General features: G+C 40.2%; 1 protein-coding gene across 2 annotated transcripts in view; it reads right to left on the bottom strand.

The window, feature by feature from the left end:
- cmip (c-Maf inducing protein) overlaps positions 1 to 25,983 on the bottom strand; it is a 226,905-nt gene that overhangs the window by 42,797 nt on the left and 158,125 nt on the right. For both annotated transcript variants that reach the window (XM_059993143.1, XM_059993144.1), the window contains exons 6-10: positions 22,178 to 22,240; positions 20,979 to 21,059; positions 9,859 to 9,962; positions 9,530 to 9,634; positions 8,661 to 9,059 (exon numbers count right to left, since the gene is read on the bottom strand). In XM_059993143.1, coding sequence (XP_059849126.1) covers positions 8,661 to 9,059; positions 9,530 to 9,634; positions 9,859 to 9,962; positions 20,979 to 21,059; positions 22,178 to 22,240 — 752 coding nt within the window. The remainder of the gene's footprint in view (positions 1 to 8,660; positions 9,060 to 9,529; positions 9,635 to 9,858; positions 9,963 to 20,978; positions 21,060 to 22,177; positions 22,241 to 25,983) is intronic.

Raw genomic sequence — 25,983 nt, 5'->3', positions numbered from 1 at the left:
ATGTGCTAGGTTTGCTAAAATTGACTCCTCCTACCTTAGGCTACGAACTTATCAATCACCTTTCGTACAAAGCCACAAGGACCAACAAGACGTTTTAAAATCATTTAGCAATAACAAGGATGATCTTTCTCATTTCCACTTTCCCTCCATATCCCTGTACCACATAATTCCCTTAGACACCAGGGGTAGGAAAGTAGCACCAATCAAAGTCATCTAGCAAGGGAACTAACCCCAACCCACTCTAGTCTGTGACAAGTCATACTAGTCGAACACCAATACCACTTCATTCTCCCCCTAACTCCTCCCAGATTCTGACACTTATCTAAAAACTCGGAGAGATTTACAGTGGCCAATTAACCTATCAACCTACTGAAATGAACCAGAGGATTTCTATTATGAATTAATTATTTGTCAAGAGTAAAAATTTTCCACCTTTCAACAACCTGAAATTTATAAGTCTGAAAATGAAAACCATTGTAAAAATCATCCAAATCACCTCATAATAATTATTAAATGGATGCCATTTTAGAATTGATAATTCCTAAAGGACCATCTACTTTTTTAAAGAGAATATCCCTATGTGATTTATCCTCAGTGATAGAAAATTCTGATTGCTTTATCATACATGTGGATAATCATGTTATTAAAAAACTCAACCTACTGCTAGCCATTAGCAATAATTTAATACATAAAAAATACAATTTGCCCAGATTTTGGCCATTCACTTCAACCATCAATATCTTTCTTCTTATTTAATGTCCGTATCTATTTTCAATGTCGCCCATGTTTGTGTCATTAGTGTACTGGTTTACAGGCTTTTTATTCTGTTGTCTAAGTCACCTGAAAACATTTGTAAACATAACAAGTTGTTGCAGCCTCATTAGATTCCTGAGGGATGCTGCCGGTTACATTGTGCTAATTTGAATATTTGCCCTTTATCTCTGTTCCCTGTCTCCTACTATTCAGTTAATTTTCTGATGGGGTCAATAATTTGCCGTCAGTCCCATGAGCTTTAATGATATCTAACAGACTGTTAATCAGGAACTACTTCAAATGTCTTTCGGAAGTATATAAAAATAATATACCTCAACATTTTTTGTTCAATATTTTAACCACCCATTCTGAAAACATTAGTTCAATCAAATTTACTAAATAGATTTGCTTCATAGATCTACACTGGATTTCTTCAACTTGCTAAAACCTTTCAGGACTTCAGCAAGTTTATTCTGAATTATATTCAGGTAATTTCCCAACACTGGCAGTAAGACTGACCAATCTTTAATTGTTTGGTTTTCACGTGTCTTCTTTGTAAGTTGATGAAATAACATGCCACATTTTCCAATCTGAAAGAATCCCCAAAAGATTTAGTTGGGACACCTGTAATGTTTTCATCTATTTCCTCTATAATCAACTGCACATGGAGTCCAGTAAGGGAGCTAGAATGTGCCAGGATTCCCTGATTCTACGCCAGACATGGCTGCATTGAAGCAGTGACCTATTGATTTGAAAGGGGACTCTCAGACCTGTAGATCACATGGTTACAGTTCATACAGGAGTGGTCGCCTTTATCAAGCAGAGATGAGATAAAGTGTTCGTTTGTGTTCAGGGTTATGAGTTTGTGGAACTCAAAGGGTACTGGAAAGTAATCTTTGAAATAAGTATTAGACACAAGAAGATAGATGTTTAATAAGGTGATAAAAATATTCCTACAATGTACAGAAATGCAAACACATCAGCCATAATTTTGTTCAGTGACAGAGAAGGGTTGGCAGATTACTCATGTTCCTGGTTTATATTGTAACTTTATATGAAATAACAACGTCATTTCAATCAAATTTTAATTCAATTTGATATATTTCAGTCTTCCAATGTGTTTAGTTTTATTATAAGATTTTGATAGTCTTTAACTATCGATGAGCATCAGGAAATCTAAGAAACATTACTGGACATTGACATACTATGACCAGAAGTGAGGCTATGCCCCAGTTCTGCCTTCTGTCAGAGTATTCTGGAGACAAGGGGTCAGTCTGATACCTCTTGAAACAAGCTCCCTACTGAGGCCTCGATTCAGCTGATCCTTCTGGTGCGGGGATGAAGTCACATCCAGCCCAGCTTGCGGCCTAGTGGGGACCTTGAATTGCAAATCCTTTCAAATTCAGCTCAGACTATTATGTTCTCGCACATTCTGTGATCCAATATTAGTGTTCTTTGGATATCTGGCATGGTGTCCTTAATGCTGCTGGTTCGAGTCGCTGCCCTCAGAGATGTCATTGAAATTCTGAGATTCATGGGTTGGAATATAGTTCAAACTAACTGTAGTTCATATTGGCTTCTTTCAGTTCTATGTTTTTGTCGAGTTCTTGCCCATTCTTTCTTGTTGCCGAATGGGGGCCAGAGAGTTGGTGATTTGTTAGTTTTTGTGTGAGGGAGGGGTTTGGGAGTGTTTGAGGTTTGCGAGTATTTCTGTCTTTTTCTTTTTGTGTGGGGCAGATTGATGTCTTTCTTTTAACTATGGCCATCTGTATTCTATGGCTATCTGGAGAAGACACATTTCAGAGTTGTATTAGATCATAAGACATCGGAGTTCAGCCCATCGAGTCTGCTCTGCCATTCCATCATGGCTGATCCCGGATCCCACTCAACCCCATACACCTGCCTTCTCGCCATATCCTTTGATGCCCTAACTCATCAGGAAACTATCAGCTTCCACCTTAAATATACCCACGGACTTGGCCTCCAGTGCAGTCTGTGGCACAGCATTCCACAGATTCACTACTCTGGCTAAAAAAAAAAATTCCTCCTTACCTCTGGGTTTCCTCTCAATTTTGAGGCTGTGCTCTCTACTTCTGGATAACCCCACCACAGGAAACATCCTCTCCATATCCATCCTATCTAGGCCTTTCAACATTCAGTAGGTTTTAATCAGATCCCACCCCCCCCATTCTTCTAAATTCCAGTGAGTGCAGGTCCAAAGCTGCCAAACGCTCCTCATATGCTAACCCCTTCTGAGAAATGGTACCCAAAACTAGAGACAATAAATACTCCAAGTGCAGCCTGACCAGTGTCTTATAGAAACTCAGCATTATCTCCTTGCTTTTATATTCTATTCCCCTCGAAATAAATGCCAACAGAGCATTTGCCTTCTTTTATCACAGACTCGACCTGTAAGTTAACTCCCAAGTCGTCTGATGTTTTAACCCTTTCCTCATTTTGATAAGTTTGTTCTTTTTACCAAAATGTATTATCATATTCCACTTGCGTGACTGACAGTAAACCGAGACGAAGCTACTGACACGATGAAGGAAGCCATGAATGCCTCCACAGATGGAGGACCTCCATCGCTGCCTTAAATGCCAGAGGTGTAGTGGGAAAAAGATCTCAAACAACTTTTGCTTTTCAGCTGCGATAACACTAGGGAGTATTTTGCATACATACTTTGGTAATAAAATGAACCTTTGATGAATTAACCTCCATGATGCCAATATTGGACAGAGGGCTTAGGGAAATGTATGCAGAACACAATTAAGCATTTGGCTGACAGCTGTTAGTGACCACAAACTCAAGATTAGGTTACATTCCCTTACCTCACCTAATGCCGTCATTTTTAAGAAAATGCAGACTGCTGAAGCTTCCTGATGAGTGATATTTTTTGTGTGCATTCCCATTCCATGTCCTTTGGCAGCATTGCGAAGATTTGGAACTGGAATTGCACATTTGGAAAGTCAGAATTTAAGGCCTCTCCATTAAAGGTAAGGCTTGGGGACAGGGTTGGAGTTTCCCTCAGAGGTGGGTGTGGAAATAGAATAGGATTGGGAAATGTGCACTGGGATCTCAATGTATGATTAACCCATGCACTCATAGCCAAGTGAAGTACACACACAGATGGTATGCTCATTACCATTATTTCAATATACAGACGTCAAGAATGGGCTTATTGTCTGAAGGCATAGCTAAAGGAATTTCTTTATTCAAGCCAGCCACCGCTGACTGACGTCATGCTGCAGACCTTAAGGAGATGTGCTTTGCCTCCTATTGCAATGGTTGAAGTAATTTCACAGCTTTTGAACACCTGCGGGCAAAGGATGAGCCCCTTGTACCCATTTCAGCCCTCATTATTCCCCTTCCCTTCTGCCCCTTCTCTTTCGGATAGCCCACAGCTCTGTCTAGGTGGCAGCAAAGTAGCCAGAGAGAAATGAAGCGGTGGTTCGACCAACCAGCAGCTCAGCCACTGCAGGTCAAGCAATATCGAGGCAGGACCGGCAAATGGGTGGATGTTGGGTCCTGCAGCTGGGGCAGGGTGTAAAGTGACAGCTCCCCGAGAGTAAGCTTTGATCCATAGGATGGAAAATGTCAGATATATGGCATTACGTACCCAAGGAGAAGGAGATTAACTTGCCTTCCCCTCAAGCAGAGTGCCTTCATGACATTCCAATGTAGCAGTGCCTCACACATTTCAACACAATCCCCGCACACTCCCGATAGCCCGAAGCTGAAACTGAGCAGGTGTGGCACTGCAGCTGCAGTTGTGGTCAGAGTATATATCAGAGCTCAGTTACCATAATCCTGCAGAACCAGAGTCCCCACAACCATTCTTCCCCATTCCAGTCCGCTAGCAACTGCTTTCTGAAAATATGTAGAAGCTGTTCCCTTCTCACCTCCCCCTTCAACAGGGTGCGCTACAGCCAGTTCCTCCCCTCCTTCCTACGACACTGAGGCCTTGCACCAAAGTGCCATTTCTGCCAGCAAGCGGCTCTTATTTGTGTCATCTCTAAATGTCTGCAGTACAGCCTTGTCTCCAGCTCTCTTGGACTTCACTGCCATTACTCTGCCAAGGTGGCTTGACAGCTGACCATGTGCAGTGGCGAAACAACACTTCAAAGGAGTTCATGCACTCGTACTTTCCACTCCTCAGTAGTGGAGTTGTTTTTCACCCTGAGAGCCTAAGATCATGATTGTGGCTAAAAATACAACTTGAGACTGCAGCCTCGGGCCTAGCCCGAAAACATTATTCTGTTGCCGCATTTTAAGCCCATTTCAAATTAACCATAAAAATAACCTGCAAGTCATTGAAGATCCCTTAAAACAGAGGTTAGGAAGTAATGCTGGAGGAACTCAGCAGTTCAAGCATCTATGGAGGGGTACGTAGTCAAAATTTTAGGCCGAGACCCTTCATCATGGAAAAGAAGGGGGGGGGAAGGGAAGAGGCCAGATAAAGAAGGTGAGGGGAGGGGAAGGTGATAGATGAAGTCAGGTGAGGGGGAAAGTAGGTGGGTGGGGTGAGGGTGGATGAAGTGAGAAGCTGGGAGGTAAGAGGTGGAAAAGGTAAAGGGCTGAAGAAGATGGAATGTGATAGGAGAGGAGAGTGGACCATGGTAGAAAGGAAAGGAGGAGGGGCACCAAAGGGAGGTGATGGCCAGGTAAGGAGAAGACAAATGGGTAAGTAGGAGCTAGAAAAGGAGAGGAATTACCAGAAATTGGAATGGAAGAAGAGAGGAGATAGGGGTCTGCCTGCAGCTAATCACCAGCTCCCTTGTGAATGATTAATTTGTATTAATTGGAGCACTGCAAGTTTACTGTGGAGGATCAGTGTCCAATTATTTGCGTACGCCCTGCTTGCCCGAGCACTGGGTGTGTTACTGCTCTATCTGACCTGAGTAGCAGAACAGGTCTCACTGCATTGCCCACTCACCACTCACAAAGCAAAATGGGAAGCAACTGAGCAGCCAAAAGATTAGCTCAGTTTCGTGGCTGAGCTAACACTCTAAACGATGTCAAATCCATTAAATATTGGACAGGATACTTGTGGGTGAAATGTAAGGATAAGCAAAAATCCGTGCCCAAAATTAAATTGTATTTAAACTACAGTGGTTTTGAGAACAGTGCCAGTGTTCAAACAATTGGAATTGAGCCATCTAATCCAGCAAGAGTGGAAGAACTTTCTTTGTGATTCAGCCTCACTCTTAAATGGTGATTATATTGTACATAGTCCTCTTCAGTTATGTCTACAAACAAAAATACTGGTAAACCACATATGCTGATTAAAGTAGTTCCTTTGCGTTAATGCTTCAAGATGCACGTAGACAAATGCTACTGTGGCATATACTGATGCTTGACATATCTCACTGAGACCTATTAGATGTTCAGCAAAACCAAAGAAAACTACGATTTCTGTGAAATTGTAAAATCATCTGAGGAATTACACAGGGTGCAGAAGTAAAACAGTTTATTTAATTACTTTGCTGTTTTTCATGCTATGTTAACTCTCTAATGTTTTAGGACTGGATAATGTTCTGAAGAACAATTTGTTTTTTTAAACACATTTAGTAAAAAGAAATCAATTTATTAATATGCACACCTGAATATACAGTGGTGCTAGAAAGTTAGTGAACCCTGTAGAATTTTCTCTGTTTCTGCCTAAGTATGACCTAAAATGTGATCACACGTCCTAAAACCTCATTAAATAAATAACACAAAAAAATACTTGATCATTTTTCTCAATAAATAAATGAACAAATATAATCTAATCACAAACAAGAGAAAATCTGCAGATGCTGGAAGTCCAAGCAATACACACACACACACAAAATGCTGGAGGAACTCAGCAGGCCAGGCAGTTTCTGTCGAAGAGGTCCCTACTGTAAGGTCTCGGCCCAAAATGTTGACTGTATTCTTTTCCATAGGTGCTGCCTGGCCTGATGAGCTCCCCCAGCATTTTATAGAGACATAGAAATCTACAGCACACTACAGGCCTTTCAGCCCACAACATTGTGCTGAACATGTAACCAAATCTAGAAACTGCCTAGAATTTCCCTACCGCATAGCCCTCTTCTAAGCTCCATGTACCTATCTAAGAGTCTCTTAAAAGACCCTATTGCATCCACCTCTACCACCTTTGCCAGCAGTGCCTTCTATGCACCCACCAATCTCTGTGTGGAAAACTTACCTCTGACATCCCCCTTCTACCTCCATTTTGTGTGTGTGTTGCTTAAAAAAAATATAATGTTCTTTTGTGTTAATTATTGAATTGGGATCTCCTTATCTAGTTTTAGGACTTACATGAAGATCTGATCACATTTTAGGACATATTTATGCAGAAATAGAGAAAATTCTACAGGGTTCACAAAGTTACTAACAGCACTGTATGGTCAACCTAAAGCCATTAAAGATCTTTATGAACAACAGCCTTACTCCTAACACTAGGGCACCATGGTAACTGGTGAAACACTATTACATCTCGGGGCATCCCAGAGTTCAGAGTTTAATTCCTGCACCATTCTTTAAAGAGTCTCTCTACGTCCTCCCTGTGGGATGTGCAGGCTTTCCCCTAGTGCTACGGTTTCCTCCCACAGTCCAAAGTGGGTAAATTGTTCAGTGTAAGTGGTCCTGTGATTAGGTTCGGTTTAAATGGGTTTGTTGCTGGGGTTGCTGGTGCGGCGTGACTTGAAGGTCTGCAAGGTGCTACTCTGCACTGTATCGTTAAGTAAATAAAATAAAAATTACTTCTTCTGTCTGGGAGTCCACTCATTATTTGATGAAGTAATCCATCTTTCGATGTATGTGTTAAATTCACAGTTTAATTTTAATTGCGTGTAGCGTTCTACTTCCAAAATTCTATTCCACGAAAGTCAACGGACTGCATTTGGGAAACAGAGTGCAAAATCCAATCACTACTATATTTTGCAGTGAATGCATTCAGCTAAAAAGGATCTATGTCACCAGTGCTGCCGGTAGGTGACAATTATACTGACCATCAGATGGATCCTTGTAATATCGCAAGCCCAGCCTCTGTTCTGTCAGCATCACAATGTCTTGTGACTACTAGATCATGGCCTTCTGATTATAGCCTCCATCAGCCATCCGCGGAGTGCACAGTACATTCCGTGGAGGGTCCAGTTAAAGAGGGATGGTCTATTGTCTGTCTCTTTGGCCATTTGGGGTCCTTGAGTACATTAAACATTACAGCAGAGTTCAGGCCCTTTGCTCCTCGATGTTGTGCCAACCTTTTAACCTACTCTAAGATCAATCTAACCCTTCTCTCCTGTAGGAAGGGCCACTTCACTAAAAATTCTCACATGCCTAATTCTCACAGTCTTGAAAATGAGTTATGGACGCACCATCCATCTCCTTATAATGCCTGGAAGCACACACAAAATGCTGGAGGAACTCAGCAGGCCAGACAGCAACTATGGAAAAGAGTACACAGTTGGTGGTTCCGGCCGAGACCCTTCATCAAGACTGGAAAGAAAGATGAGGAGTAAGGTGGGGGAGGGAAGGAAGAAGTAGAAGGTGGTAGGTGCCAGGTTATACTCTGACTTCTCAACATTTTTCCAGTCCTGATGAAGGGTCTCAGCCTGAAACGCCAACAGTTTACCGTTTTCCATAGATGCTGCCTGGCCTGCTGAGATCCCCCAGCATTTTGTGTGTGGTGCTTGGACTTCCAGCGTCTGCAGATTTTTTTCGTGTTTCTCATAACAATGCCTACACTGGTTCTGCTACTCTGTATCCCGTCCAAATGGGAAAAAAAATGTCACCTATCAGCACAGCTCAAGAAGAAGTTCTATTTGTCACAATTTTACCTTCCTTTGATAGAGGAGTTTTGCCCTCTGTAGATGACTGAAATCTCCCTGAGTTCCACAAGATAATTTTGGGGGGCTACTTACAGCATTTTGAGGATCTCCACGTAGCAGCCAAGGACCCGCTCAGCCTGCGAGCTCAGTTCGATGACCATGGTGCTGCAGGTGGGGCTGACCAGCAGGCAGTCGATCAGGCTGGGCTCGCTGTCACTGTTGCTGCTACTATTGCACATACTGGCACTCGCACTGCTGCTGCTGCTACTGGTGCTCCCCTTCAGCTTCTGGTTGACCATGTTGTTCCTTCCCAGTTCCACGTGGATCTCGGTTGAGTTCACAATGATGGGTTTCATCCTGGCGTCGTTGCTGACCTCCTGTGAGACCAGGTCCGGGCTGCTGTGCAAGAGCCGGAGAGGGAGGTTCGGCTTCCGATCGCATTGCTGCTGACAGCCATTGCGGATTTCCTTCAGGCTGGGGGAGTTGTCACGACTGCAGAGGAGCACAGATAATTGTACGGTTCGTTAAACCGATCACTGTTCACCAAAATGTATACGGTGTACAGCTATTTATTAATGTCTTCTCCACAAAACAGTGAACATCAAACATTATATAACATTCAAAGACATTTGTAAATTACTTCTTTGATTCTGAAAACATAATTGTGAATTTAAATTTTTATGCAGATGTTACTTAAATTTAAGGAAAGGTTTTTTAAAAACACTAGGATTTTATTGCATTGCGATGTTTGCAATTCAAATTTGTCAAATAAAATAATGAAGACACTGCCCACCATAAAAATAACTTTTCCAAAGCACAATCAGTAGATAGTCGTGCATAACAGGAATGTCACCGTCAACAAGGCAGAAAGAAGCCAGTTTAAAGCCTTCTGATGAGTAATGTATCATTATTCAAGGAACCCATTTTGTTTCAACATGTGAAGTAAACATAATTGTACAAACCTGTTTATAAATTCTTCATAACAAGAATATATGGCAGCTAAGCAGACAGCTACAAGGTTTGGGAGGACCCTTGGATGGGGACACTGTCCAGTTGGACCATGCATACTGTACATAAAATAAATGAAACAACTTTTAGCTAAAAGCAGTTAGGAACTAAAAATATTTCTGAATAGTGTGGTTATACAACTCTAGATCTAAGCAATTTTCAATCTCATAAATATTAATAAATTAATAATGCTACTTGCAACTCAAAGCTTTATTAATCTGAAAAAGTGAATAATTTAACTCATAATGACATTTCATCAGTGAAAAAGTAAAGTTGTACATACCTGTGAATGAATTTTTTTACCACTTCCATTCCAGCGTTCAATTCATTCAAAGCAAGAATATATTCCTGAGTGAAAAGTCTCAATCGAGGACACTTGCCAAAATCCTGAAAAAAAGAAGATAAAGTATTGTTTGATTCATTGTCATTTGTGTCCTGAGGCCATCTTTTATTACAAACTCCCAAGAATCGCCAAAAGATCAGCTTGGCGGAGGCATAATTGGTTATAAATCTTAAAGTGCTAAACAATAAAACAAAAATAATTTCAAACCAAAGCCCCAGCATGAATAGTTAGCCGTACATGTTTAAAACTAAAGGAATTTGGTAGTTTTAAAAGTTTACTCTTTGGCCAGATCACTTATAACAATGGCAGGACCAGCCATTCAGATCAGTATACAAAGTAGATGCAGTTGCAATAACTGATGATTTAGCAATGTATCATAAATGCACTGAAAATGGATGAGAATATTGTGAGTGCTACTTTTAATTTACAAACTCAGCTTTTCCTTTCTCCTTCTTAAAACCGTTTAGTTAAACGTCATTCCCAGTGGAATTCCAAATATATTAACCAACACAAACTGAAAGAACTAACATAAAAAAAGCCAAAAAAAATCAGTTACATTCATTAGAAAAATATTTGCAGTAAAACTAAGCCAAAAGTTTCCTTGGTTTGTTAATATTTAATAATTATATCTCTAATCATTCTCAAATTCTTCGATTGCACTAACTGGAGATCATTAATCAAACCACTGTGCCAAATACAAGACTGAAAAAGTTAACTATTAAAGATCAGAACCACCAACCCAAAGAAACAGATTTTGTAGATCTTGGAATTCAACTTATTGAAATAATTTGAATGATTAACACTTGCAGAATATTCCAAGGAAGCAATGAGACAAAAGATCTGTGATCTTCACAGCTCTTTCCCATATTACTTTCTGTATATTTTTCCTCCACCAACATTTTGTGGTCAATGCGATTAGGTGCAAGCATTTGGCTATGCATCAAGTCAGTATGCTGTTTACAGTTAGTAGGTAAGAACTTTAATGATCTGAATTGAGCAACAAGATACACACTACAACGCAAAGGATACATCTACAAAACCAAAAAAAGACAGCTGAGAAAATAACCTCTTAATAAGGGAATGATAGCAATGTGTTATGTTACTGGACAAGTATTTCAGAGGCCTGGATTAACGATCTGGAAATAGAAGTTCAGGTCCCTCAACAGCTGGGTAATTTAAACTCTGCTAATTAAGTAATTGGTAATAAAAGCTTGTCATTAGTCACGATGATCATGAAACCACTCAATCGTCTGCAAAACTCACCCGGTTTTCCAATGTACCTACGGGAGGGAATTCTGCAATCTTACTCACTCTAACCTATGTGACTCTAGCAGGTTACCACCATCTTGACAGTTAAAGGGAGATACAAAAAAGAAACCAAATGCATATCACATGTCTTGATCTGCTTGCCAATTGAAAGTTGGCCCATTTATTGCTTCCTGACTCAAGTCCAGGTCTCACCCTAAAGTTGCCAATGTCTCTTTGCAGTGACTTAATCAGCCTTGTCTTCACAGTGAGTGGTTGTGGGCGAGGTTCTCCCAGCATTGAAAGGAATTTCTTCAGTCCTTGCCACTAAATCCAATTTTTCCCCCTGCCCTTGTAACAAGGGTAGATCTTAAGTCAACAATGAATTAGAGCATTCAGCCATGATCTTGAGGTACCTGATCCAGATATCCTAAGCCAGTGAAGTTTGTCCAGATAGGCAAGTTCTCCTGAGGATCTCAATGTTGGTAAATCATTAGTGCCAAGTCATTACAAACGTTTTTCTGAGGGCAAAGTCTGTTGACAAACAGTGTTGTGTTCAGAATTAGCTGCTTGTGAGGTACATGAGTTGGTCACTGACTCATCATTGCAGGTGGAACATATGCCCCTACATTCATTTATGGTGCTGAGATGGTTGACAGCTTCAAGTTCCTACGTGCCAAATTCACAACTTGACCTGGTCCAACAATATTGACACCATGGCCAAAAAAAAAAGGCACATCAGCACCTGGACTTCCTCAGAAGGCTGAGGAAATTAAGCAAGTCTCCATTTTAATAAATGCACCATAAACACATCCTATCCCCATAGACCACAGGTTGGAACAGCAACTGTTCCACCAAAGATCACAAGAAATTGCCGAGTTGTAGACATAGCCTGGTCAATCATGAAAACTGATCTCTACTCCATGGAATATTTACAGTTCTTACTGCCTCTTGAATAAAGCCAACAAAGTCAAAGAACCCTCCCACTCTGGGCACTCTCTCTTCCCTCAGGCACAAGATACAAAAGCTTGAAAACATGTACTACCAGGCTTGAGTACAGAGTGTATGAATCAGAGTAATTACTTAGCACATCTGCAATTCATTAAGTGGTATGACATGGGAAGGACAAACCTCAAGTAGTGAATTGGGAGTTGTGTCCTTTGCTCTAAAATCACTGATGGTGTAGAAGTTACCGCCCACCTTCAATTTACTTGGTAGTCAGATTGATTGTTTTAAAAAACTGAGAAGAACTGTGAAGCTTCCGGAGCAAACAGGTACTTGGGATCAAACCTTCTTCATACTTGTATCAGATGATATTTTATTCTCACACTGAATAGTTGTCTTTATTTGTTCTCAGAAATCATTTGTGGGTGACTAACCCTCAGCAAAATCTTGAAGGAGTCCATCCTGGGAATTGTGTTAAAGGCCTTGACATGATCTGGCAAACTAAGTTGTAACAGACTATAGTAGCATAACAGACAAAAAATAAAGCCCAGATAAGCTAGGGACTCAGCTAGGCTCTGGATTCAGACAAGCTTATCCTACATTCAGCCTCTACTATCTTTTAACATTCGCCATGGAAAGATCTGGAGAGCCCCAGTTTGAAGTGGAAGAGCAACATCACGGATTAGTTAAATCACAGGTGGCGTAACTATAATCTAGAGTTTTACTTTCCAGCTAACATCCCAGACTCCTGAAACACAATCTATTTTATGTTTTTATTTAGAGATGTAACAGGCCCTTCTGGCCTTACGGGCCTGTGCCACTTATACCCATGTGACCAATTAACCTATGACCTATACACCTTTGAAATGTGGAAGGAAACCCATGCAGTCATGGAGAGAATGTATGAACTTCTTACACAGACCATGGCAGAATTGAACATGGGTCCTTCACATTAATCTCCCTTCATAAAAAAAGCCCACTACTGGGTGAAACACAAATGGGGGTGAGGTAAGCTTAGCTTCCAGCACCAAGCTTAACCTGGTCAAGCAGACTTCGTGCAGATTGTCATAGTTCAGCCACTTCAGAGGTATCCCCCCCATCAGCTGTGTATTTTTTTCAATATTCATGAGCAGAATACTCACAGGTAAAATAGTGATTGTATCTCCACCATGGACAGTCCTAAACCTTGCCCAGAGCTACAGAAAAGCCAACAGAAGCTCCAGAGACCTGATCCTTGGGAGAGGAAGGATCTTCAAAGATAGGCTATACCTGGGGACAACTTGAAAGACTGGTCCTGGACAGAAGGCACCAGTGAACTGCTGCCAGTGGCCTATGCCCCAGCAGGGGTGATGGACTTAAGTAAGAAAATAAAATAGTAATTATAACACTTAACCAGCCATCCCATGACACATCAATTCATTATTCCAAATTAATATGATTGTCCATCATTCCCAATGACCAAGGGCAGCCTGCTAGTTTGAGCAGTAATTGCATTAAAGATTCAGCCTTCAACAATCATTAAAATGATGTCCATTAATAAACTAAGTTCATTATGATTAATATTTGTGTATTTGAATGGTTATGGTTTATGCTTCACAATTGATAAATGAGATGAAAATGTTGTGAGTTCACTCAGCCTTGACTTAGAGAAACAGATCTCTTAAGCTTTGACAACATTAACAAAATTGATACAGAAGTCGCCCCGGATTTGCCAACAATTTTCCTTCAACTGCAGGTTAAAGCCAAACCAAGTATGGAAGATGTCATAGTGAATTAGACAGCTTAGTGACTTGTGCAGATCATCACAATTGAAATATTATTGATAGCTGGACCCTTTGGCATTTTGACAACTGGATTTCATCCAATGAGACCTCATGCAAGTTTGTATTTAAGCTGTATTGGCTTAGTCATTTTATGAACAGCTTAGGGTATCAGGACCCACAATAGGATTCAAAATCTGTTTTAAATAATGACAACTCATCTTGATAGCAGTTTGTGCATTAAACATGTTTAGAGCCTTGAAACAGAAAATCAGTCTCAATCTCACTCTTCTGTCTCTCATGAACCTGGATGCCAAATAAAATTGGCTTTGATTGGGAAACTTTAGTCCTGATATGCCTGGAGTTAAAACAAAGGGAAAGCTGAAACTCTTCTCAAGCTGGGATCAACACCATAGCGTTGGATGATTTCAGTAGTACCTTGGGATTACCACAGGTTCACATCATTACTGACCTGGACCTACTTAGTGCAAATAGAAACTACTCTATTCAACCGCTGTAATCAGTATTTGGAGCTTTGAATATTGGCAAATTACCAGTTTGTGTGTTCATATTTCAGGGTTAAACCTTTCCTTCAGTGGGATCTCTGCCAGCAGCAAGTTCTTCCCAACAGTTGTAATCTTCAGTTTCACTAGGCCTTCAACTTCAATTCCCTGTTGGCAATGGGTTTAACCACGCAGGCTACTTAAGACAAAAGCCAGAGCTTGGAAGCTTTGCTGCACTAGATCAGAATTAAGTAGCAAAATTTGGGAATACTCAGCAATGCAGACAACCTTGTTAGAGAGAGAAGCAGTTAGTTTCAGCTTGACGTGGTTTCATTCAATGTTTCAGGAACACTACTTCTCCTCTGCCGTCAGATTTCTAAATAGTTTATGAACCCATGAACACTACCTTCACTATTTTGCTCTGTTTTGCAATATTCATTGATTTTTCAAATATATTTTTATTGTAACTTAGAGTAATTTATTTTATGCATTACATTTTACTGCTGCCGTGAAACACCAAAAATTCACGACATTTGTCCATGAGGATAATTCTGATTCTGATCTTTGACTAGAAATTGGGAGAACTTGGCAGCAAATGCAGTCACCAGCCGACAATTTTCCCAGCCATATTTACAAAGCACAAGGTGTATTCAGTGGTATTTTCCTCATCACACGGTTGTTGTTAAAGAGAGGAAGTTTCCCTGCGGGAATGGTTTGGGGTGGAGACTTTGCAATTCTAAAGGAAAAACTGTGAGAAGTGCTTGAAGGCAGAGATGTTACAGATTACAGGACAGCACAACATCATGGTTCGTTTTGGACAATTTGAACTGTGAACCACACAGGCACAATGGATTCAGTAGCAATGACCACACACTGGCTCAAAAGGCATTGGATCAGGAAGCAGTTGACAGCAAATATTGCACCAGAGGGTTAACACACCAGTCACAGGGATACTATCTGTGTCTTCCTTTCTTCCCACCTCAGTCCAGGCATGAGCTCTGCCGTTCTGAAGGACAGGGTTCATTGAAGAGGAAAAGCAGCACCAGTCAGCTTATTAACGTATCATGCTGCTCCATCTGCCCTTTACCAGCCAGCAGCCTGGGTTACTGTGCCACCTACTGAGTCATCTTCCATCGAGAAGGAAGCCTACTGAGCATTAATGGTCAGGCATTTTTGTTCTGAGCTCTGTTTCGCTTCAAAGTGTCACTGCTTGACCTGTTCCGAACCTCACAATATTTAATATTTATGCATTTTACTTTGTTATTTATGTGTGATTCATCTGTAGATTTTATCCTTCCTTCATAAGTTATCATGTGTTATGTGTACTACTATGCTTTACACCCTGGTTCGAAGTAACATTGTCTCATTTCTACATCCGTTAAATGGTTATATATGTTATATGCATGTATATAGTAAAATGAGAATAAACTTGACTTGAAATGGCCTAGAATTTGTAAGCCCTTCAGACTTATGCCCTTCAGAATTTCAAGTATCATCATCTTGAGCTTTACTCTTTGGAACAAAGGAGGATGAGAGGTGTACAAGATAAGAGACTTTTCCCTAATGGCTAATATGAGAGGGCACAACTTTAAGGTGACTGGAGGTAAGTATGGGGGGGGGGGGGGGTGTCAGAGGTAAACCTTTTTGCTTAGAGTGTTGTGGGTGTGTGGTTGGGGCAGATACATTAGGGACATTTAAGCAACATTTATTTAGGATGATAGAAAAATGAAGGGCTGTGTAGGAGGGAAGGGTTAGATTGATCCTACAAGTAGGATAAAAAGTTGGCACAGCGTCAAGGGCTGGAGTCCCAGTACTGTGCTGTAATGTTCTATCACCATCTTCTCAAGTATATCAGCAGAGTGGAATAAGCTGATTAATTATGACTAGATCCAGAGAAATAATCAAAAACTTAGTAGGCAACAGACACTGCTTCTTGCCTCCATTTTTGCTACTTGACACTGGTTATTACAAACTCTTTAGCAATCCTCACAGCAGCATATTTGTAAAATGCAAGCAACTTTTGTGAATTCCATTACAATTCTCATCCCAAGCAAATGCAACTTGCCTATTGTCCATATTGGCTTGTAACTGGCTTATTGGCTTGTAACTGGCTCCTACCCTGAGATGCACGCAGCATTTCAAAACTCTGGACAAGCAGATCACAGATAACATTCTTTGGGATATGCAGGTGAGAAATTTCAAATTCTGGTACATTTCAAGTCAAAACCCTTTCCATAAAAATTAGCTACAGTATACTTAAAGTGACAAATGGGTACTTCAAAACCATGTGCGGTATTTGCTAAAAATACAGACTCATGGTAATTAGAGTTTAAAATGTAGCTTTGTGCCTATGTTTAGCAATAAAAACAGAAAATGTGACAAAAATCATGTAAGATTATTATCCTAATACCTAAACCCAGTTTCACTTCAGAGACGCTGCCTGAACTTCTCCATCATTTTTTGACTAAATTTCCGATTTTCTACGTTTGTTTTGTTTTGTAGCACATACAATTAATTGTCACTGTAACAAATAAGTATTCATAGATGCAAGCTGAGTCTTACTGAAATATAATGTGCCTGTATATGGGTGTTAACATCAGTCATGCCATTTCACCGGCTGGATAGGAGATCTTTTCAAAAACCTGTTCAGGAGCCTATCAAAAGTTTTTCTTTCTGTATTGTATGCTAAGAGATTCCCCTCATGTTATAATAGAAACATAGAAAACCTGCAGCACAATACAGGCCCTTCGGCCCTCAAAGTTGTGCCGAACATGTCCCTACCTTAGAAATTACTAGGCTTACCCACAGCCCTCTATTTTTCTAAGCTCCATGTACCTATCCAAAAGCCTCTTAGAAAACCTCTCATATCCATCTCTACCACCGTTGTCGGCAGCACATTCCACGCACTCACCACTCTGATTAAAAAACTTACCCCTGACATCTCCTCTGTACCCACTCCCCAGCACCTTAAACCTGTGGCAACCACTTCAGCCCTGGGAAAAAGTCCCTTACTATCCACATGATCAATGCCTCTCATCATCTTATACACCTCTATCAGGTGACCTCTCATCCTCTGTCACTCCATGGAGAAAAGGCTGAGTTCACTCAACATATTCTCATAAGGCATGCTACCCAATCTAGGCAACATCCTTGTAAATCTCCTCTGCACCCTTTCTATGGTTTCCACATCCTTCCTGTACTGAGTCAATCAGAACTGAGCACAGTACTCCAAGTGGGGTCTGACCAGGGTCCTATAGAGCTGCAACATTACCTCTCCGCTCCTAAACTCAATTCCACGATTGATGAAGGCCAATACAGCGTATGCCTTCCTAATCATAGATATAAAATAATGCTCATTTTAAGCAGAAGTGATGGAATCAAAAATATTTTTTCCCATACCTGGGATTGTGCTTGTTTCCACTTTTCACATGAATTTAAAAAATGATGCATGCTGGCACTTTACTTAATCTGAGGGCCTTGCCCTTTCCAAGACTTTGCAATCCATGGCAAAGAAGACTACTCCAGGTAAACAGCACATCTACAATATATATCTGTGATCACTTTGGAACGTAGATTGTGAAGTATTCCACATTCTAATGATGAAAAATTAAGGGTAGAACAACTGTCATTTTTATTGGCTGCTACTGCAAGATTTCACCTTGGTTGTACTATTTTACAAGCACTCTTATCAATGTCCAACTGTGTCCTAAATGTCTGGTACTACTTATATAAAACCTGGATTAACACAACAGACAGAAGACAATACAGGGAAACTGTTCAAATTGGTAATTGTAAAATTAGTTTTGGATCTACTTAAGAGAAACTTATCTTGACAATATATATATCCTCACTGGATCTGGTCTTGCTGCTACAGTTAGTCACAAGACAAGCTATTGCTTATTGGTAAAGCGAAAAGGAAATACCTTTTGGGGAGGAAGTGAAAACCAGCCTGAAATAAGGGAGTCACATGCGTTCAGAACCACTGTGATGAACCAGATTATTTTCACAATCTATCAGGGACATTAGTCTGACAAAATTTGTGGAGAGTAAAGGTTAAAGCATAGAGAAAAAGAATCACCATACAGCCAATCACATTTCATTTTACATTGCACAAAGTTTAAGACTTTACAAGCTGTTTACACTAGCTAATTAATGCAGTCAAATTTTGGTAGCAACACACAGCCAGTCATTTGCATCATGAACACATGCCAGGAATGGAGACATCAAATGAATGATCATTATGTTTTTCTATGGATTTTGCCCTCTCTTCCTTGCAAAGAAGATATTGAGGATACAAGGACCTGAGAAAACTGGGATTTATTCAATACAAAACCTGTAGCTGCTCACCTAAAAGGGGCAAGAATTGAACTGCATCAATTGTTATTGTAACACAACTACCAAATTAATTTTCTAATTGTATAGAGTACAAACATTACACAAATCTTACTTTTTTATTAATGTTCTTAAATCATAATTGTACCAGTTGGTAGAATGGAACAAAATCAGCATGATACAGTCTTGCTAAAGGGTCTCGGCCGAAATGCCGACCGAACTCTTTTCCATAGATGCTACCATTTTGCGTATGATACTGTCTTAATTAGATCTGCTTTCTCATACACTTATACTTTAGGTGGTAAGTAGGAACTGCTAGTTCTCTATTACATGAGAAATACAATTAAATCTTCCCAAATAATATTGAAACCAAATTAACAGCTGCTTAGATAAACTCATCAAGCATGGGAAAGCAATATTTCCCTGTTTTACGTTCAGTGCTGGTTTCAAATACTTCCATATCAAGCATAGCATGGGCTGGATAACTATTAAAAGAATCACTATACTATGTCAAAGATAGACTTTAAGCCCATTCTCTAAGAAACACTCATTCTTCTGGCACCATTCCGTAACACTGCTGAGAGTCTAATTATTAATGGTTTCCTTCTTAGAGAGGTCATTTCAAAATTTAAAAATTTACACTGATTCTTGTCTCTGCCATCATCATTTCTCGTAGTATTACTCCCTAATTTCTCTTGGAAAGTAACACGCAAAAGATAACTCAAACTGATTTCTACAGAACAACTTCTGATAGAAGTCGCAGTCTAAGATGTCCTCTGCACAGTTAACATAACTGTGGTCAGGCTACATTCAATTATACAGGAAAGAGGCAATCAATCTCATCCAATTTATAAATATTCTTTCCATTTCAATGCCAAAGAAAATGAAACTAAAATTCCACCAGGGTATATTTTATTCTGGTTCTCGACAAACTCTGAACCAAATGCATTGCAATGTTGCCAATAACAACAGAAGAAACTGGGAAGCAGAATATTTCGATGGTTATACAGTATATGGAGTTTATATACTCTACTAATTAGCATACATTGTGACCCTTGTTAATTGTGATGAGCAAGATTTAATCACAAGTCTCATAGTTTAAACCATAAAAGTTCAATCATTAAATCTATATATGTAGAACGGTCATAAGACTTCCATTCTTTGGCAGTGTTTTGTACTGTATCTGACAACGATTGTACATCTCTCTTGTTTACGTGTAGGATTGCATTTTGCTTGAGTAAAATAAACCTTCTGATTTCACCTGGCCAGATTGAAACCTGGGCCTAGAAACACAGCTGTGAAATTCGTTTGGCTGTCAAAATATTGCAATGTGAGCCTCTAGCCTCTCAAAAGTTCACCAAGTTTGTTGAGGCTGGTTGAGAAAACATGGGCAAAACTGATTGAATTTCTCATTGATGACAGAACTTTAGACACACAGCTGTGATCTCAAGCCGTTAAAGGTGCAAGCAGCATCTCTCAGCTTTTCACTTTGCCATTGCTCTCCCAGCGATCCCTGAGGGCAAGGGGACGGCTGACATGTTTACTAACAGAGATGTCAAGATGCTTTTGGAACACATAACCACAAGAGCAATGTGTTACAGAGAACCTCCAGGTTTACAATCCAGGAGGTTTCTCTTAGGATCCGAGTGCTAACTTCAAACACCTGCACTTTGGAATTGTGTGTAATGCAGTCAGATGTCTATTCCTACTCTGTAAACAGCCTAGGATGAAGGGAGAGTAGATGGGCTGGACTGGTTGTTTGGAATATATCAAGGATCTATTGGAACAGCAAGCATTGAGATGCAGCATACACAAGCACATACAGACTGGAATAATCCTGAACCTAGAAGTCGATGGTGAAGGTGACTTGATCTGGTCCCCATATCACCTCAGAAAGGGAGTGTAAAGTCCAGACAAATAGACAGAGTGAGCTATTTTAGGTGTGTATGGAGTAATCTGAGGACTCATAGGGTGCCTCAGCTTGACCATGAATGTAAGTTCATTGTGATTGGCCCCTTAACACTGACCAGGATTCAGTGTGAACTGTGTGTGGAGTTACCCAAGGACATGCAAGTGCATCTACGTTACTAAAAACAGTTTATCTGCAAGTGAACAGTTACCAAGTTATACAACATTTTGTGTAATTTTGATTACACTTAATAGTTCATGGTAAGGAATATATACCAAAGAAGGGAGAAAAAAAATTCCAAGATCTCTCAATTTGACTATTGAAAAATGCCAACATCGGAAATATATTTTGCAAATGTAAACATACCATGTTGTGTTTTAGGATTCGCTGAACCACAGGTGTGAATACTTCTATGACAACCATCGATCGAGGCCGCTCTCTGCAGTGCTGCAGAAGAAAATACTTTTAACACATATTCCACATGGACCCCATGCATTGGATCATACATCACCAAAACGAGGGCACTTGCTCATTAATTGGTCTTCTTCCATCATAAATGTTTCCAGTTCTCCAGTATATCAATTTCTCTTATGAACGTCTCTTGCAATCCCGTTTCCAATTTGGGTAACAGAAATTCACTTACAGTATTCACAAATAGCATTGCAACAATTTGAGGCACAAATTGTGCAAGGAGGAAGTTGAATTTTGGAAGTTGATGTGCCTGTTCCGTTTTTGTTTGCTTTGTGGGAAGAGGGATTTGGAGGTTGACTTGCCTGTTCAGTTTTTGTTTTTTTTCCTTTGTGCGGGTAGGGGGTATTTGGGGGGTTGAAGATCGTGCTGCCTTTCTTTATTTTTGGTTTCATGGCTACCCATAGAATTTCAGAGTGTATACTTTGATAATAAATGAACCTTTGAATGAAATTTGCTCCTTTAGAATTTGTGAAAAAAGTGTAAATTTAAAAAATGTTTTCAATTCTAGTTTCTGGACCCATGCACAGGTAACGTGGCTTCATGTAACACAAAATCACAGCACATACTCTTTTAAAGGAATGCGCCCCACCTCCCTCCATCATTTGAGGGTCATCTGTACTTTGAATTCCAGAAATTGGCAATCTGGTGGTTTAAAAAAATCCCAATATTCTCTCTGCTGATTTCAGAATTCCTTAGATCTCAGCAATTCTGCCAAGTAAGTGACTTCTGCTTTATTTCCTCATTCAAAAGTTTCAAGAGTTAGGGTCATTAAATTTCCCCTAACCTCTATTCTCAGACCAATCCAGGTTCTCATAGCAAAACAGGATCTAAATTCACAGCCTGTATCTTCAAGAGAGTCCCTCATAACTCTTATGGTTAGTGAGGCAGAGATGGGCCCTGGCCTTTAGATTTATAAAGTAATCTTTTGTTTTCAAACCATTTGTGTTAGTTTTTAGCTAAACTTGCTATGAAGTGATGTTTACCTCAAATAATGAATGCATATTTGAATTAAACTTCAGTGCACAATAACTGTCCAAATTGGTCGCCTTTTTCCCTCCTGACAGACACAAACATAGAAAAAGAATTATCAATACCTTACAGAAAAACTCGCAGAGATCCGGAGGAGGATGGTTGTTTTCCAGCAAAGGCGCTATTGCCTGAGGAGAGAAAAGAGATATTCCAAACTATTCAATCTTCCCGTTTTTGGCATATCAATTTATCCTTCTGTATATACAACTATAATACTAGCTTAAAAACTTAGACTTAACTTCTCGTTGAATGAAATTCACAAACCAACTTCCTCCTAAAGCAACGCATTTAAGTTTATATTGATTGGATCTGCTGGAAATCTCTGATGCGTGCTTTCTTCTTATAACACAGGTTACAGTGGTTGGTCAGAAACAATTTGAATCCAAATCACTCCACAGGAGTGCACAAACAGTAATTACTCGCCAACATTTTCTTTCCATCTTCTTCTGCTCACCACCAAGTGAATTGTAGCCCACATTCACCACTGCACCAGTGGGTGTGAGCAAAGTGGACAACCTGGTTGATCACCATCAGTTTCTGAAGCATTCTGGGACTGCTGAGATTGTTTTTCTGTGAGTCATGCACAATATCACCAGAAAGACTAACACTTGGTGCACATCCCTAACTGATATTTGAAGCCTGTGCTTCCTGAATCCTATTTTTTGTGATGAAGGTCTTTCCAAAGTCCCTGAATGTTGATCCAGTGACAATGAAGAAATGACGATGCTTTACGAAATGAGGATTGAGAGTGATGTGGAGGAATAATGCACAAAGGCTTAAGTGTGTGTCATCTGCAAAATGCACTGCAGTGACTTGCCCAGGATTTTTCTATAGCATCTTCCATTTCTGCAACCCCACCAGTAAAGGAGATCATAAGACATAGAAACAGAATTCGGCCAGTGAGTCTGCTTCTCCATTCCATCATGACTGATTCATTATCCCTCTCAACCCCATTCTTCTGCCATTTCCCCCATAACCTTTGATGCCCTTACTAATCAACCTCCACGTTAAATATATTTAATAACTTGGCCTCCACAGCTATCTGTGACAATGAATTCCTCAGGTTCATCATCCTCTGGCTAAAGAAGCTCCTCATCGTTGTATGTTGAGGCTGTGCCCTCAGGTCCTAGACACCCCCACTATAGGAAACATTCTCTCCACGTCCAGTCCATCTAGGCCTCTCAATTTTTGACAGGTCAGCATTGACATGCACAGTAGGCACAGGAGAACACCCTCATCATCATCATCTCAGTGGGGGAGCTGTGTGGCCTTGGCTGTAGCGTGAACTAGGCCTCATGCTGTGGGCTTGCCTGTTGCAGCAGTCCAGGAGGGGAGGAGGGGAGACACTGGAAGTGGTGTGGTGCAGCATCCCTAGTGTTCACTCAGTGGAAACTGGATTGAGTGTGTGCATGTTTGTCGGCTGGCAGCTGAGAACTGCCTGTTCTTGCCAACAATACCCATGTTCCGTCATTTAACAGGATATGTTGCTCAGGGACTTGGGCAATACTATATATATTTTTAATATGACAATATTTATTACTATCTTACATGTAACATGTGTGCCTTATCCTATGAATGACTGCTGGTATTGTGTTTTGCCCCTTGCCCCCAGAGGAACACATGTTGCTTCACTTGGCTATATCCATGTATGGTTGCATGACAATTAAACTTGAACAAACGATATACGAATTTGAAAGTTTCTGGGCTTACTAAGTATTGTTGAACTGCACTATTTTTACAAGTGGATTGCATTCACTTTTAACATATCCTTTCCTTTGCTCTGATCTGTTTTTACAGCTGCAGAGAAGTCATGACAGCAGTTATATTTCATTAGCAGTTTTGAGAAAATTTGGTATGTCTCCAAAAACTAAAACATTTCTACAGATGTACCATGGAGAGCATTTTAACTGGCTACATCACCATTTGGTATGGGGGCTTCCTACTGCACAGGATCATAGTACACTTCAAAAAGTTGTAAACTTAGTCTTCTCCTTCATGGGCACTATCCCCCATAGTATCCAGGACATCTTCAAAGAGCGAAGTCTCAAAAAGGTAACATCCATCATTAAGGTCTCCCATCACCCAGGTCATGCCTTGTTCTTATTGCTACCATCAGGAAAGGGATACAGAAGCATGAGGGCACACACTCAATGATTCAGGAACAGCTTCTTTCCCTTTGCCATCCAATTTCTGAATGGACATTGAACCCCATTACTTTTTATTTTCTGTTTTTGCTATATATAGCATTGTACTGCAAAGTTAACAAATTTCACAACACATCTCGGTTATATTAAACCTGATTTTGATTAATTATCTGGTTCAGTTTATGGGTAATGCTGACAGCATCCCCTTTCCTCCCAAGCAGGATGTTAACAGTGGAGTATTCAAACTCCCTTTGCTCAGATATGTCACTGCTTGATACTTTTTCAGTGTGAATGTTACTTGCCACTTAAAAACCCAAATCTAAACCCTGAACTTGAACAAGGTATTTTTCACTATCTGCACCATTACTAAAGGAACTAATCATTAACAAACTTACCTACTGTTTAGCTTATAAGGGAAAAATGCACTGAAGCAGCTAAAAATGGTGAGAATGAGGACCTTACACAATTTTACAGAGGCTGCCTCCCTGCTGTCCCACCAATTTTCATCAGGATCAAATATAAACACATCTATGTCACCAATGTGACACTCAGCGGCCACATTATTTGGTACAGGGGTAGAATCTAGTATGGTCTTTTGCTGCTGTAGCCCATCCATTTCAATATTTGATTTGTTGTACATTCAGAGATGCTCTTCTGCACACCAGTGATGTAACACATGGCTATATGAGTTTTTCTTGCATTCCTGTCAGAGTGAACTAGCCTGGCCATTCTCCTCCAACCACTCTCATTAACAAAGCATTTTTGCCTGCAGAGCTGCCACTCATTGGATTTTTTTTCACACCATTCTCTACAAACTGTAAAAAAAAATCCTAGATCATCAGCAGTTTCTGATACTTAAAGCACCCGGCCCGGCACCACCAATCATTCCATGGTCAAAGTCACTTAGATCACATTTCTTCCCCATTCTGATGTTTGGTCCAAACAAATTAATCTTCTGACCATGCTTTTATACACTGAGTTGCTGCCATATGATTGGTTGATTAGACATTGGTATTAATGAGCAGCTGGATCTAATAAAGTGGCCACAGAGTATTTACACAAGAAGATGTTGATGAAGAGGGCAAGCGTCCATTTCAGTTGTTCCTATTGCAGTTATACTGGGACATTGTCTTCTATCCTGTACTATAACAATTAACATTTAATTATATAATAATATGCCATGTCAAAAAGCCCAGATAATTTCAGACACAGTTACAGTTATCACTTTGTTATTTATTTTAGGTGAAAGCAGCAGCCATTCTGTAAAAACCTCACAAGTAGCTTTGTCACTGCTGCAGTATTCTGTGCCTGATGTTATACAAATGAGCATTCGGCATCAGACTGCACAACTTGCAAAATATATTTGAGACTGTAAATTTTCTGACTCTCCCATGGGCTCCCTCGTCTGAGACAAACCCAGATTAGACACCATTTAACACCATAATGCACTAAGGAAAACAAAGTAATTGTCTTGGGGCCCTATTGCAAACTGTGCACCTGCAACATCAGTTTCATCTCTCCCTGGACAATCTCTGACTACAGTAGACTCTTGGCATTGTATTGGATCACAAGCTGAGGTTCCAAGCCCACGTTATTCCCATAAAAAGATTGCTTTCTCTCACTGCCAAAATTCAATACAAGTTCTTAATGGTTTGCAATTGTTAAAGAAAGTTCTTGATCGGTTTAAATGTCAGGAACAATCAGAGTGCTTCACAGCTTTGACAGTT

Source organism: Hypanus sabinus, chromosome 17, assembly GCF_030144855.1.
Source record: "Hypanus sabinus isolate sHypSab1 chromosome 17, sHypSab1.hap1, whole genome shotgun sequence".
In the NCBI taxonomy this organism is placed as follows: domain Eukaryota; kingdom Metazoa; phylum Chordata; class Chondrichthyes; order Myliobatiformes; family Dasyatidae; genus Hypanus; species Hypanus sabinus.
This window is presented reverse-complemented; position numbering and strand designations above follow the sequence as displayed.